The sequence below is a fragment of the Triplophysa dalaica genome, chromosome 5, assembly GCF_015846415.1.
Source record: "Triplophysa dalaica isolate WHDGS20190420 chromosome 5, ASM1584641v1, whole genome shotgun sequence".
NCBI lineage: Eukaryota > Metazoa > Chordata > Actinopteri > Cypriniformes > Nemacheilidae > Triplophysa > Triplophysa dalaica.
The window spans coordinates 5,474,332-5,488,292 of NC_079546.1; the positions used below are offsets into that span (position 1 = coordinate 5,474,332).

Below are 13,961 nucleotides of genomic sequence, written 5' to 3' on the forward strand. Positions count from 1 at the left end.
CGAAAAAAGCTCATCAAAACAAATCTGCACCGGATTAAAGGACGGCCTTTTGACAAGTCCTTTACTAAAATAACAGAGAATTCTGCTTAAAACGTTATTAATACAATTATTAATGGCCACACGGTATATCTGAAGACTGTGGTAAAGGAATAGTTCACATCTAAATTTCTTATTTTTATAAATCTCTTCTAACTCAATCCAATGAAAGTGAATGGCGACCAAGAGCCAGGTTGTAAATACAACTAGTGGATACAACTTGAACAAAATATTGTACATCTTCTGAAGCCATATGTATGAGCGAATGACATTTGCGAGATGATTCACTGACAGACAAAGCCATTTTAAGGCTTCAGAAAATTCTGTCATCTTTTACCAGCCTTACTCTTGTCAGTTCAAACCTTCATGACCTTTATGAGAAGATATTTGGAAGAAAGTTGGTAACCGAACTGCACTGGCCTCAATTCATACGCAAAACCAATGCAAGTAAATGGGGGCCAGTTAACAACATTCTTCAAAATATCTTCTTTTGTGTTCTATGGAAGAAAGAAAGTCACACGGTCTCGACAAGAGGGTGAGTAAATGATGACAGAATTTTTTATGTTTGGGTGAACTATCTCTTTAAGCATACAAGGAGTGATTTAATGTGGCTTTCTGTTTAACATCCACTTTCATTGTAACCAAAAAACATGAACATTCAGCTCCATCCTTGTGTACTTAGAAGGAAAGTAAAACAATTAAATTAAGAAAAGTAAGCAAATGATAAAAAAATGTAAGAAGCCACCGAATGAAAAAAATACCTTCACGTAACACAAGAAACGAGGACTGAGGAATGTTTTTATAAAGATGTTTTCTATAAATATAAAGACATAATTATCTCCATGGTAAGAATGACATTTTGTTTGTCGTCTTTAGTATTGCGAAGTACTAATAAGTAGGATTGACATAAAAGCCTAATTAAGATGGATTTGAGAAGCTTGATAAAGGAATGGCATGTAATTTGCGCCGGCTCTTATGCGTGTTCTAGTTCATTTCGCACCCTGTTACGCTAATTAACAGCTGAGACCACGACCGCATGAAATCACAGCCAACATAATCGTCTGCTTAACAAAAGAGATTTTGACAGTTCTCGGGCAGTCTGAAGGCAGACGCGAGTGCGACATCAAACAATAATTACAATATGTCGTTGAGAGCCTCGGTATGTGGTGCGCGACGGACCCCTCTCCAAAACGACCGAACATGGATGGAGAATTCAAGCATGAAAATCGTGACCCGGTGGTGACAGTTTTCTGCTACAGTGCTATCAAACGATTCCAAAATTTCTTCTTTAAAGAAAACCAGTTACATCAACAAAACGTCGTGGAGCATTTGGCAGGACAGCAGAAGATTCTTTGCACATCATGTGGAGTAGACTGGCCTGTGTCAAAAAAATACTGATGCATATCGAAATTCTTTAAATTCCTTTCAGGAAATGACTACGTATCCACGCCGGCATCTCGTAGATGCTGTCGATCCCGTAATCTTTTCAAGAACGCAGATGGTTTAAATACACACGCATAAACACACCAAACATCAGCTGACCAATCTATTGCATTTGCTTGGAAATTCAATGACTGAGGTACGTTGACATTTAATGAGATTTAAAGAAAACTTTTCAGTCAATTCTAATAAGGAGTTGAGAACAACTGTGCCGTCAACACAGAATTAAAACGTCAAGTCTAAACTTACTGCTGGATGCGCTGAAGAGGAAGTGGAAGCAGGTCCTCGAGTTTCTGCTGATGGAACTCAGGCCTTGATTCCTGGAGCTTCTTAAACCGTCTGAAGGCTTTGCTCTTCTTTAGCTGAACCTGAGGAAGAGAAGACAACTATGTATCACCTCTAAAGGTCTGGTTGCATGTACAGAAATTAAAGTACGGTTATGGGCTTAATACATGTAAAGCTTTGATTATCACAAACTGAAAGCGCCAAAAGAGTCAAAAGAACTGTTTGCTAAAAGTTACCGAGTGAAATTAAAATGATATCAAAAGCATATCAGCGCTATATTCAAACATTGCTTCACATTGTCGCTTCACATTTGATGAAATGATAACTAATCACATAACATGCAGGAACCAATGAGATGAGGTTTCAATGTTTGAATTTAGAACATTGAAGACATCATCCCATTGAATTAGGTATGTATTTCTTAATGAAGGGTGTACGAGCTTAAATAACAGCGTTTAAATAAAAAAATATTCGTTTTTTTATCCGAGAAAATTACTATTCATGTTTGAGAACTAACAAAAAAAGTCTGAAGGAACAATTGTGCATTATTTCCTCCAAAAAGTTTCTATTTTAGTATAATGAGAAGAATAAACCTCCAGTAATAAAATTCTGTTAACAATCCACCAACATCTTCACTCCTGTACATGAGACATGTGTCATGATGTACACTGAATTGCATTCAGTCTCGCAGATAAAAATCATTCATGCACAGCGAGACATCTTAGTTATCGCAAGCCGCCTTCTCAATACAGTCATACTTGATTCCATTACCACATAAACCACATCACACTAATGACAGGCAGCGCCTACATTAGCATAGCAATATTACTTTTCTATAATTCCTTATTAAATTTCGCCTTCAGATGATTAAATATGCCTTGAAACGCGCTCCCTTCCGAGAAAAGCATGGGTCCGAGCTTTGTTTGTGAGCTAAGTAAATAATAAATAAACACGTCAAGTACACGAAGCGATCCATCATCTTCAAACGCCGCACACCGCTAGCAACACCTGCTCGGCTGGCGTTTATGGCCGCGGCAGCTGGGATCCCCCTCTGAGGAGCGCGCTGACATTAAATCACAACATGTTGGACACGCTGTGAGAGAAATCCTTTATTCAGACCAGCCTATGAAATTATAGTAAAACAAGGATCTTGACAGGTTTAATCATGAGATGAGACAGATCGGGGAGATTTGTTGATTAACTTCATTAACATATTACTTTGTTAGCATTAATAACAATGCGTTCTTTTCTAAAAAAGGCGTAGTGCAAGAAAGATGTTTCTTTTTTCCTTAAAAATATAATTCACGCAATATGTATACTGATACTGTCAATCAAGGTAAATTGCATGACTGCATAACTTGCAATGTAAAGATTACTTTTTTTTTATTCCATTTGAATAAAAATGTTAGTTTCACAACAGTTAACCCATGAGAAAGATGAAAAGCAAATGTCTAATAACTAAGACGCGAACGGCCACGTGTGTCACGTGCCACAGCAAATGTGTCGTCCAATGTTCCTGCAATAACATCTACGCAGGTCTGGCCGGAGAATCAATGCTAGCTTAAACAACTCAGCCTGCGATCAATAGAAACCTGTCAATTTTCCGCAAACGTATTTCTCCTCTTAATTAAGACATTAATATCTGTGAGGCTTCAGGCTTGCCTCGGATAAATAAGAGCAGATGTTAGTGGCCCTTAAGCTCTGCGGCCAAACACGGCACAGGGCTTCGGTGTGACGCTAGCGCTACGAACGACCTTTCCGCTAATATATAGTCAGTGTAAAACCCAATTACATGCATAGCGTGAAACTTCACCGATTTGAAATTCGCTTTGAAAATGCCCCCTCGGTTCAAAGGCAAGCGCGCGGAATACAAATATTAGCATTAGCCTAGCATAGCGACGGTTCTTTAACGCTAACTGTTTGGTCTAACAAGGATTCAGTCATTCGTACACTTGGGTGCAGGTGTCTTTCTAAGGTAGAAGCTAATTAGCAAAGCGAGAGATTTTTTTCAGCCAACTGACAGAGGCTACTCGCTTAAGTCAAGCGTAATGAGATGGTAGTGTTGGGCCTAATGGTACCGCTGGGCTTTGCCCGTGAGAGATATAGTGTCATCCGTAAGCCTTAATCAGCTAGGTGACTCCGTTTTTTTACTGTTCCAAACGTCAATCATTTAGAATGGACATCTTTGAGCTACCGATCCGACAATTTTGTCTTATTTTGCTTTTCCCACGAGGTCGACTAAAACGGAAAGAAAAGGTGCCACAGATGAGGAGCGGTACAATGACTTAATAGGTTCGGACTAATTACAACCGGAGCATGACATACTGTCAATCGCACACATTACCATAGATCTATAATGAATACATATTCATGATTTCATATTGACGGATGTAAGCGGCAGCTCTTGCGTAAGGAGATGACCTCTATCTGGATTTTTATTCAAAGGCAAAAGAAGTCGATACCAAGATCTGTTTAAGTAACTTATAGCAGGCAAAAATGTTTGCGCTGCTTTTAATATGCAACATATAAGCAAGACATCAGAAAATTGTACAGACATGATGACGAAGTATAATCTTCTGTACAATGAGAGTGAATGGGGACTGGGGCAGTCAAGGCACCAAGAGAATGCTTATGAGAACGATGCAAGCAGTCCGTATGACACATGCGATATATTTCAAGTGTTCTAAAGCCATGCGAAATCCTCTTGATAGAAAGAGACGAAAATGTTTTCATTGGTTACTGAAAATCTAGTCTTGTGTAGCCTTCATACAGAAGGTCTGGAACTTATCGCCGCTTTCTTTGGCCAAGGCCCGCCCAAGAGGTTCATGTTTATGCAAATGAAAAACACAGAGTAGTGTGTAAGCGAAGATGCGTTCACAACTTAAAGAGATTGACAGAATGTGTTAAACAGACTTATATATGCATCATGTCATTAAAGGTGCAAAGTCCTAAATGACAAATCATAACAACAAAAATATAATAAATGTTGACCTTACCGTGAGAACTTTTTTGGCTGTCTGGATGTTGTCAACGTATGTATTGTACAGCTGGAGGTGATTGCAAAATTCCTCAAACCCCAAACCAAACCTCTGCTGTTCTAGATCAGCGATCAGTGACCTGTTTCAAAACACGAAGCTTCAAATCAGCACCAAGAGTTGAGAAAAACCCATCTAGGAAGTAAAAAGTGAGGTGAAGAAACTGAACATGTGAAACAAGAACGTTTGTTTCAATCCAGTTTAATTTAATTAGACTTTATTGACTTTAAACCTCACATTTGTTGCTATTAAAATCCAGTTATCCGTTCAAATGTTCTCCCACACCGTCACGATTCGGTTTAGGAAATCAAGGCACTTCATGTCACAAATAATGAGCGGGTTACTTTAGAAGTTGATGTATTTGCGAATACAGCTTTTTAGTCAGATTTGTGTGGTGTCATCCAAAAGAGCCCCTCCCTGCGGGTGGCATACTTGTTTGAGACAAGGGTGCTGAGGCTAGCGCCCAAGGGCAATTGCGCGACGCTTTGTAGCGTGAACACGCTCATTGCGAAACGGGAAAGAAAACAAGAGGAAAGGAAGAGCTGGTGCTCTGGCTGTCAGGCACATTAGGGTGACATGGGTATAATTCAAGGGTGAGGGTGTTGACACTTGTGAGGGAGCTTATTATCCAGACTAGGTGAGGAAGACCAAACAGAAACACAGGTAGAGACGCGCGCACACACCGACACACACTCTCTCTAATGATGTTCCCTGAGACTTAACGTCTTTACGTGCTGGAAGAAGGAGCGTTTTGCGCTTGAAGTTGATTTAAATAGATTTTAATGAAGTTGCAAGCCAAGGTAGCCTCTGTTCATAATCAGGAGATGCCAGAGCGGCTGGGAAAGTTCTAACAAGGGCAAAGGCCGGGAAAAACACGGTTTCCTTTCTGCTCCTCACAGCCAGAGGCTATTATGATAAATATGAAATTACGAGTTACATTTTTTATGCTCGTTTTTTAGGGCAATTAAATTCACCGGCCGTCAGGAAGATGACAAAGATAACATTAGCATTCCTTCCGCATCACGTTCATCTACATTAATTCGTAGCCATTGCGACATCTGGGCCGGGCACAGACTCAACCAAACAATGGAGGCTTATGTGGCTTCATTTGGGGGAAAGCGAGGACCGACGAATACTAATTAGTCACGGAATCATAAAAGCATCGTACAGTTTTGTGTAAGCACCTCCTTCTTCATACAATGCATACTATTTGATCTATTTTCAAACCGCATTTACTGTCATTAAGAAACCCCCAAGACGCGCTGGAGTATCTCTCTCTCTCAAACATATTTTTGTCTTTGCGCTTTTCACTCCATTAACTGACAGTGCTTTCAAAAAGGTGATAATTGTTTGTTACAGTGCATTCTGGGATGATTGGGTTGTTCGTGTTATTATTCCCACTTCGCTATCATCGTACATAAAGCAATGATTTTGATAAATGGCACAGGTGTGTCAATACATTCAAGTTTTGTTTGTTTACTTGTTTTGTACAGTGGAGTTTAATGAAACTGGAATGCATTTAAGTCTTCGCTAACCCAAGTGTCTCCACTTCAAATGAGTCAAATCTTTATGACTTACTTTCCTCCGTGCAACGTTCTGAAGAACTTTCAAACTGTTATCTTTCATACAATGAAAGTGGATGGGGACTGGGGCAGTCAAGTACTCAAGAGGACAAAAAAGCAGGTTAGAAGAATGATGTAACAGTCCGTATGACTTGTGCGCTATAGTTCAAGTGTTCTTAAGTCACGTGGTAGCTTTGCGTGAAAAAGAGACAAAAATGTAGTCATTGTTTACAGAAAATCATGCTTGACAGCTGTAGTCCCCATTCACTTGCATTGTATGGAAAAGGACATGCCACTTTAAATTATCAATTCTCATGGGAATTTTTTTGTTCATTTGTAAGTGAATTCGCTTAAACTTTATATAAAATAAAATGTGGTTAATATTAAAATAACATTTTGGTTAATAAATTGTAGGTGGATTCATACATTCTGAGGCTATTTTTACAATCCAACACATTTAATAAAATAAAGCCCCACCTCTTATTCTGCCCTCTTTTGTATCAACTAATTCAAGATAAAACCATACGTCTTCAGTTAAGATTTCAAATAACCTCCAGCGCAGACATCCACACGCATCTGAAGAAGATTCCTGATAACTATGCGGTTGTGGAGTAAGCAAGAACTTTATTCGTTTTAATCAGTCAGCTCCGACTGTCTGTGCAGCGATCTAAATTGAGAGATTGCCATTACGCTTCGCTCAACGCTTCAACAACCGATTCTAATGATGATATATGGTAACCCAGCGCCGATATATCCAATACACAGGCATTGAAATTCAGCCCTCCATCTTCATTCAGCCACTGTTTGTAGAAAGGCCCGTCAGTCAAGCATTGATGGGAGCCACGGGGACTCATTATTCAGACAATTTTATGATCCTCGATCATCAGTGCATGGATGAAGCCCTCAAAGACACCCAGTAGATCCCCTTCCTGTTGTCTGGTCATTCTAAGTAGGTTTAAAACAACCCCACAGCATCATTGCATGCTCCGGCCAATATGGGACTAATGAAATCTTTTACTTAAGCTTTTTCTATCTGACAATGTCTCTCCGAGCGTGTCAGGCAAATTTTCTGAGATTGATCAGGCTGTTAAATATATCAAACGCCGCTCACCTGCATTGAGTAGAGATGATCTCTCTAATGCAGGCTTGAAGGTCTTAATAAAAGGCTGGAAGCTTGTTTGCTCTCAGGCTATTGGAATTTGAGAGAGGGCTTCTGCCTGTTGCGTACAGATGTGTTACATCAAAACGCAAAATGCTTCACAAGAGCCTCGTGCCACAGATCGCCCCGGATAAAATTAACAAGAACAGGCTTCTCGACACCTGCGAGTTAATTTGTTATTAGTCTGCCCAGCCCGCACCAGCGGATCAATGACGACGATTCTTTTATGATGTATTATTTCATCTTCTCATTTCTAGCAGCCTTGGCTTTTCATTTGAGAAAGCTGTCACGAAGCAAAGAACCCTCGAGCTGAGGGTTAAGTCACTGGCTTCATGAAATAGTATTTAAGTAAAAAAAAGCACCATTGCATTTACTATTTATTTTGCATAATCTAATTGTGTATGTTCCAAAAAACATCTACATAATCTTTAATTGCCGACTATTCACCTCCAAACCCCAACCTCTATTCTACATTATCTGGCCAACATTTTTATCTTTCCTGTAATATGTGATTACTGGTTAAATATATATGTTTTTTAATGTTCTTATATAAGACTTGCTGTCTAATAAGAAACCTTGATTTGGTCGGCTTTAAAAGCACCACAGGTGTTCATAATAATCAGAATAGGTTCGCTTGCTTGAATTTCTCTTATCTTTTGATATGACATTAAGGTGCTTTGAGAGCCCATATCACTACAAGCAAAAACATATTTAAAAGGACAGTTCACCCAAAAATATATATATATAATAATATATATACATATATAAATTCTGTCATTTACTTCCCCTCAAGTTGTTCCAAATCTGTATATATATTTCTTTGTTTTGATGAACGCAGAAAGATATTTGGAAGAATGCTTGTAACCAAACAGTTCTTGGCCACCATTGAAAAATACAGTAGGAAAAATGACAAGGGTGGTCAAAAGTGCACCAGAACTGTTTGCTTTCCTAAATTCTTCAAAAGAACACAGAAATTTGTAAAGAAATCCTACAACGGTAGCCAAAAACTGTTTGGTTGTAAGCATTCTTCCAAATATCTTTGTGTTCTTCAGAACAAATTAATTTATACAGATTTTGAACAACTCGAGGGCGATTAAATGATGACAGATTTGTCATTCTCAGGTGAACTGGCCTGGGATACCGGAGAACTTCTTAACGCTACGTCATTCTTAAGAACGTAGTGATACGAAGATTTTGGGAAACCCAGCCCTGATCCATTAAGTCCCTGACTGGCTACCCAGCTGCATTCGATTTTGGACACAGCTAACGTGTTACGAGTTCAGTAAAAATGCATGTGCCTCTGCTTCAAACATCAGCAATTACCGAAGATTATTTTTATCACTGCATTCCAGCTTTGAAGACGCAAACGGCCATTATGAGCAGGCGGTTGTCACCGATTAGGACCGCCATGCTGGGATAAAATGGAGTTCTGCAAAGAAATCGCCACTGTAAGCCTAAATACGGCATCCGCATCGATTCGCAATCCAATTAAACAAAATACATAAGATAAGACGCACCAGGCTATCTTGAAGTTCTCAAACTTGATTCTCCTGTTAGACCCCAATTAATACCCCCTACCCTCTCGTCCTCTTTAAAGCGTATCAAAGCCACCCACCCTCAGCTGCATCTCTCCCCTGAGCGGGAATATTCACTTAATTATTTAAAGGATACTTACTGGTTTATTAAATGAATGGATTTAATTGAACTGAAGATGCTTTCTCTAATGTCCTGCCTGAGGGTTCCTTTGGCCTTCAAGATCTCCACAAAGTACTGGAGAAGAGAGAGAAGGGAGAGATAAATAAATTTTCAGACGCCACTCGTACATGACTCTTCATCTCGTTGAAAGCGCCACCTCTTGTGCGTACCCTTGAGACATGGACAGGACAAATCTGCTGAGAGCGTTTCGCATTTCGCAGCAACAATATCTCAATTACTTCCAAGGGCTTATGTGAGGCATGTATAGTAAGTGTGGTGGAAAACAAACAGAGTGTAGTTTCTTGAGATTTTTAACTATTAAATTGGCATGCAGAATAACAAAACAATATGACGTGCTAGTTCACAATGTTAGATTTTCAAGTTCAATCACCAATTATTATGAGACACATAACCGCTGGGGTGGTTAACAAGCTAATAAGTGTAAGCTTACACACGTAACCAACGTAACATTCACAGAAAAGGTTAGGGGTTCTCGCCTATCTTGGAGGTAAAATAATTGGGAAGGAAAACACAATAAAATCCTTGACCAGGTTATAAACCGAGCGTTTCGAAAGCACAGACCCCTGATGGTGTCAAGGACCACTCGATACACAAACCCTGCGGTGCTGAAACTTAAAACAAAGCTTTCAAAAATAATTGGATTACATTTTTGTTATGGACCTCATACAGTAATGTGTTTCTGAGCATGCGTTCGGTTTCGAACGACTGCATCGGGCATCTATACTATATGTCCATAAGTGTATTGCGCAATACAGAAACTATCAATCCAGCCCATGGGTGACTATATAATGTTGCCATGTAGTAGGTCTGTGGACTGGAGACTGACCGTGACAACTAGATCCAGCTGTTCGCAGTACTTCTGTTCACTCTCGACCAACTCGCGGGCCACCCGGTTTCTTTTTCTCTCCCAGCGGTCGCGCTGATCCTGAATGCTGTGGGCTCCCATGGGAGTCCTCGGACCTGGAGAATAACTCATGACTGTCCAGCTGCAGGTGTTGATCCCAGATCAGTGCTACAAAAGAGTGTATAATACAAATAAATGTATGAAAAGCAATTTAAACGCAAAGTAAGTACATTTGAGGATGAAATTACAGGTTTTCAATAATAATTGTATTTAAGCTCTCAAATGAATTAAGCCATATGGGTTTATAGATTCATTAATAATAAATCATTGAAAACTGTTTTAAAGAACTCAAAAAATTAATGACAGGAAGATTTGAGTAAATAATGACCATGTCGGTTTATTGCATACAGAAAAGTTTTTAGACATGTTAGTAACAAGACTAACCAAGTGCCTCAATTCCAAAACAAAAATAATAATATACATAATCAAAGTATATTTTGTCTCAATGTCACCCAATAGCACAGAGATTACTAATGCCCATCTGATTAAAAGTTACGTATTAAACAAAATAGGAGAAAGATAAAAAATCTGCACACTTCTATTCCTATTTGGCCAACTTCAATATAACAATGTAGGTGTTGAAAATCTGTATCTTGACATTTGTAAATTAGAATCAATACAGTAAACTAAGCAAATACCATTAAGTGCACACCAGACAACCAGAGATCCTGTCCCCACTGAATTGCTAATGACAAACAAACAACATATGCAGAGGGTAAGCCACCAATTAAGAAAAGCCAAGGCTACACACAACCTCGACAACACAAACCAACACACGCTCCACGTGATCTATGACTTACTATGTGCTCTCTCTCACCAAGTTTCCAAGTAAGGTCTCTCCATCACGGCTCCCCCACCCCAGCCTGCGGTGTTGTCCCTCGACTCCAGGGTGTCCTCTCTACACTGCCTCATTAGCGTCAGCTCTAATGGAGCGTCAGGGCCAGAGAGTGGGACGAGACCAACACTTTAACAGCAATTAACCCTTGTTCTTTCCCCGGGGAGGCTGGTGTCAGCCCTTCTGTAACACACTGTAAACAAGCCCGCTCTATCAACCCAAAAGACAGAGAGGGGGCACTATCTGTTGGCATAAGCAGGTCGCCATGAAAGGATCTAGGAAGAGTGAAACATACATTAGCAGTGGTGTCACCTCCCCCCGTTCGCGCAAAAACACCCTAAAAATGCACCAAAAGTGAAATGCACACCCTGAAGTTACACGGACAGTCTGCAGCCTCTGCTAAGTGTTGTGTGTGAAGCTGGGGTCCACTTTTACCAGCAACTTACTGTAAATTGCATCACTCTCGACACTCAAATAAGCAGTCAATTTCGTGAAATATTGCAGCATTTTAGGCCCAGTGAAGCCAATTAAAAGCCAGCCAAGGAAGACTTGGGGTCAGGGGTCAGGAGTATCTAGTTAAAAAGACTAAATATGTGCAACCGGCAGGGTTTGTTTGCATACGTTTGGAAACAAACACAAAGGCTTTTTCTAAACAAACACACTTAAGCTTTTCAAATAAATATATAAACAACAAGTGTAAATAAAACATCATTGCATGTGCAGGGGTTGACTGCATCAGGATTCAGGGCCAACCCTTCCCACTCAAATGATGGTTGTGGCAAATAATGAAAACATATATTTGCTTTAAATGTTAATTGTCAAAAAGTTAAACTTTTACATGCCTGCCATACCATAAAACACTATAACTTATAACCATATAATGCTTTTCTGTATGTATTTTAGCTCTTAAATAAGTTAGATTAACAGCATAGGTCAGATCAACATGAAGCTTGGATAAAAGACCTAGAAAACCACACGATTAACCACGGTTTCTACGGTTTACCCTGTAGTCAATTCATAGTAAACACTATTTCCGTGGTCACATTAGTATAACCATCAGGGCTAACGACTAAACACTTTGGTCATAGACACAATAACGTCTTAAGATCCTTATCACATAACAGTTAATCATAAAGAAAAGTTTACATGTGTGCGTCAGTTCTTTCCTGCGTGTCACGTTTTGAAACAACCGCTAACCGATCAGATTTCAGAGCAATTATACTGTTGATGATAACTCGATGGAAACTTAACACTGTTTCTTCAAAGGGAAAATTAAATGTGTATTTATTGTCATACCTGATGCTTGACCGTCTTTTTCAAATTGAATACAGGCGCTCTTTCTTGTGCTCTACAAGTTCCGGGTTTTTCTGCGATGTGATTGGCGCTCGCGAACCTCGAAACCGGACCGCCCCTTGATGACGCCATCAAAGAATTCTGACGTCACGCCGAAACTGAGAACGGTAGGAAAGTAGAATCTTATCATACGAAACGGTATTTAATTCAACTGTTTGCTTATTTAAGTATACATATGTAAATATGCGAACATTCTTACATTTACATTAAAATAATACATATATGCCTTTGGGTTTTTCTTTTAAAGACGAAACCCATATAAAATGTTTGATAAATTGAGGGAAAATGCGTTATTATTTGCAAAAAAAAAATGGTTTATGATGGTATTGATTTTAATGACAAATATCTTGATATTATTCTTTATTCTTTTCGTCTCAGATAAATGAAATCATAATTAATTATATAAATCCTATCCGATATAATAGATATCCTATCTTATATAATACACGTTATTTGTCTTTTTTTTGGCTGCCTTATACCTTGTATTACATATTTAATGAAGATGACTTATTGCATATTCTTATTTGTTTGCGAGAATTTTGAAATGAAAGAAAGAAGTGTAATATTTTAAGATGCATTGCTTGCAAACCCTCAGACTATTATCAAAATGTACACGTTAGATGAAAAGGATTTAAAGTCCACGTGAACCGGAAGTTGGGTTCGTTTTCACTTCCGTATTTTGACGCTTTCCAAGAGACAAATAGTGGGCGTGGCTTTCGTCCTTCTCTGCAACTTCATTAGATGTATTAAAACAGCCTTGCATTTTGAAATGGAACTGGCAACAGACTGACAATTGAAGGGGAGGAGTTAACAGCTGCTCCGCCCAAGCCGTCTAACATACGTCATTTAAGTTGGATAGTCATTACATGAAGTGCATTTTCAGATTTTAACCAAGGATTATGAGGGCACGTGGATTTGATACATTGATAAACTATTTACAATACACGCTGCAATATCATATAACAAATAGGCATTATAACATTTAACTTCACAACGACTTTAAATACGAAAAAAAATATCCAACAAATTCTAACTTGCAGTATCTTTTACATACTTAGAGCAAGGAGTTTGATTTATACTCTAGATGATACATTTTAGGAAGTGAAGGGAGGAAGAAACACATATCAGCAAATTTCTGCTAATTATACAGGAGTGTTGGCAAGATGAAAGTGATGCCCTGTGATCAGGCTTGGCACTGTAATAGCCCCTAACTCCTCACAGACAATCTCTCCCACATACAGAAATCCATTAGGACCCCAAGTTCTAAAGTGCAAGCATCAACTTATCTCTTTCTCTTTTCCCACAAACAAAAAGCTTGCAACCCGACATCAGCGTGAATACTGACATCTAGTGTTGCTTGTGTGGCTATCAAGCCACTGTCCTATGATTGATTTTACAGGCAGCTACTATAAAAACTATATGATGATTATACAGTCATTGCATCTGAAACAAACCTGACATTGAAAAAATAGTCAAATTTAAAATAAGACATTGATGTACAGATGCTGAGGTGTAATCACCGCTTACACAATTGCTCTTAAACTAAAACAAGATACCATATAGAGAGTAGTATAAAGAAAATCCTTAACAAACACTTATTAATATGATAGCACTTACGATGTGCAACATTCCTAGT

At 38.9% G+C, this 13,961-nt stretch overlaps 1 protein-coding gene across 2 annotated transcripts in view; it reads right to left on the minus strand.

Annotated features, from left to right (window-relative positions):
• arhgef39 (Rho guanine nucleotide exchange factor (GEF) 39) overlaps nucleotides 1-12,376 on the minus strand; it is a 34,963-nt gene extending 22,587 nt beyond the window's left edge. Inside the window, exons 1-7 of one of the 2 annotated variants that reach the window (XM_056748728.1) lie at nucleotides 12,269-12,305; nucleotides 10,938-11,165; nucleotides 10,776-10,822; nucleotides 10,060-10,245; nucleotides 9,193-9,287; nucleotides 4,758-4,878; nucleotides 1,726-1,844 (exon numbers count right to left, since the gene is read on the minus strand). In XM_056748728.1, coding sequence (XP_056604706.1) covers nucleotides 1,726-1,844; nucleotides 4,758-4,878; nucleotides 9,193-9,287; nucleotides 10,060-10,209 — 485 coding nt within the window. In that variant the 5' untranslated portion in view covers nucleotides 10,210-10,245; nucleotides 10,776-10,822; nucleotides 10,938-11,165; nucleotides 12,269-12,305. Of the gene's footprint in view, nucleotides 1-1,725; nucleotides 1,845-4,757; nucleotides 4,879-9,192; nucleotides 9,288-10,059; nucleotides 10,246-10,775; nucleotides 10,823-10,937; nucleotides 11,166-12,268 lie in introns of both variants that reach the window. The other variant, XM_056748727.1, reaches the window with a different exon arrangement.
• Nucleotides 12,377-13,961: the final 1,585 nt, after the last annotated feature.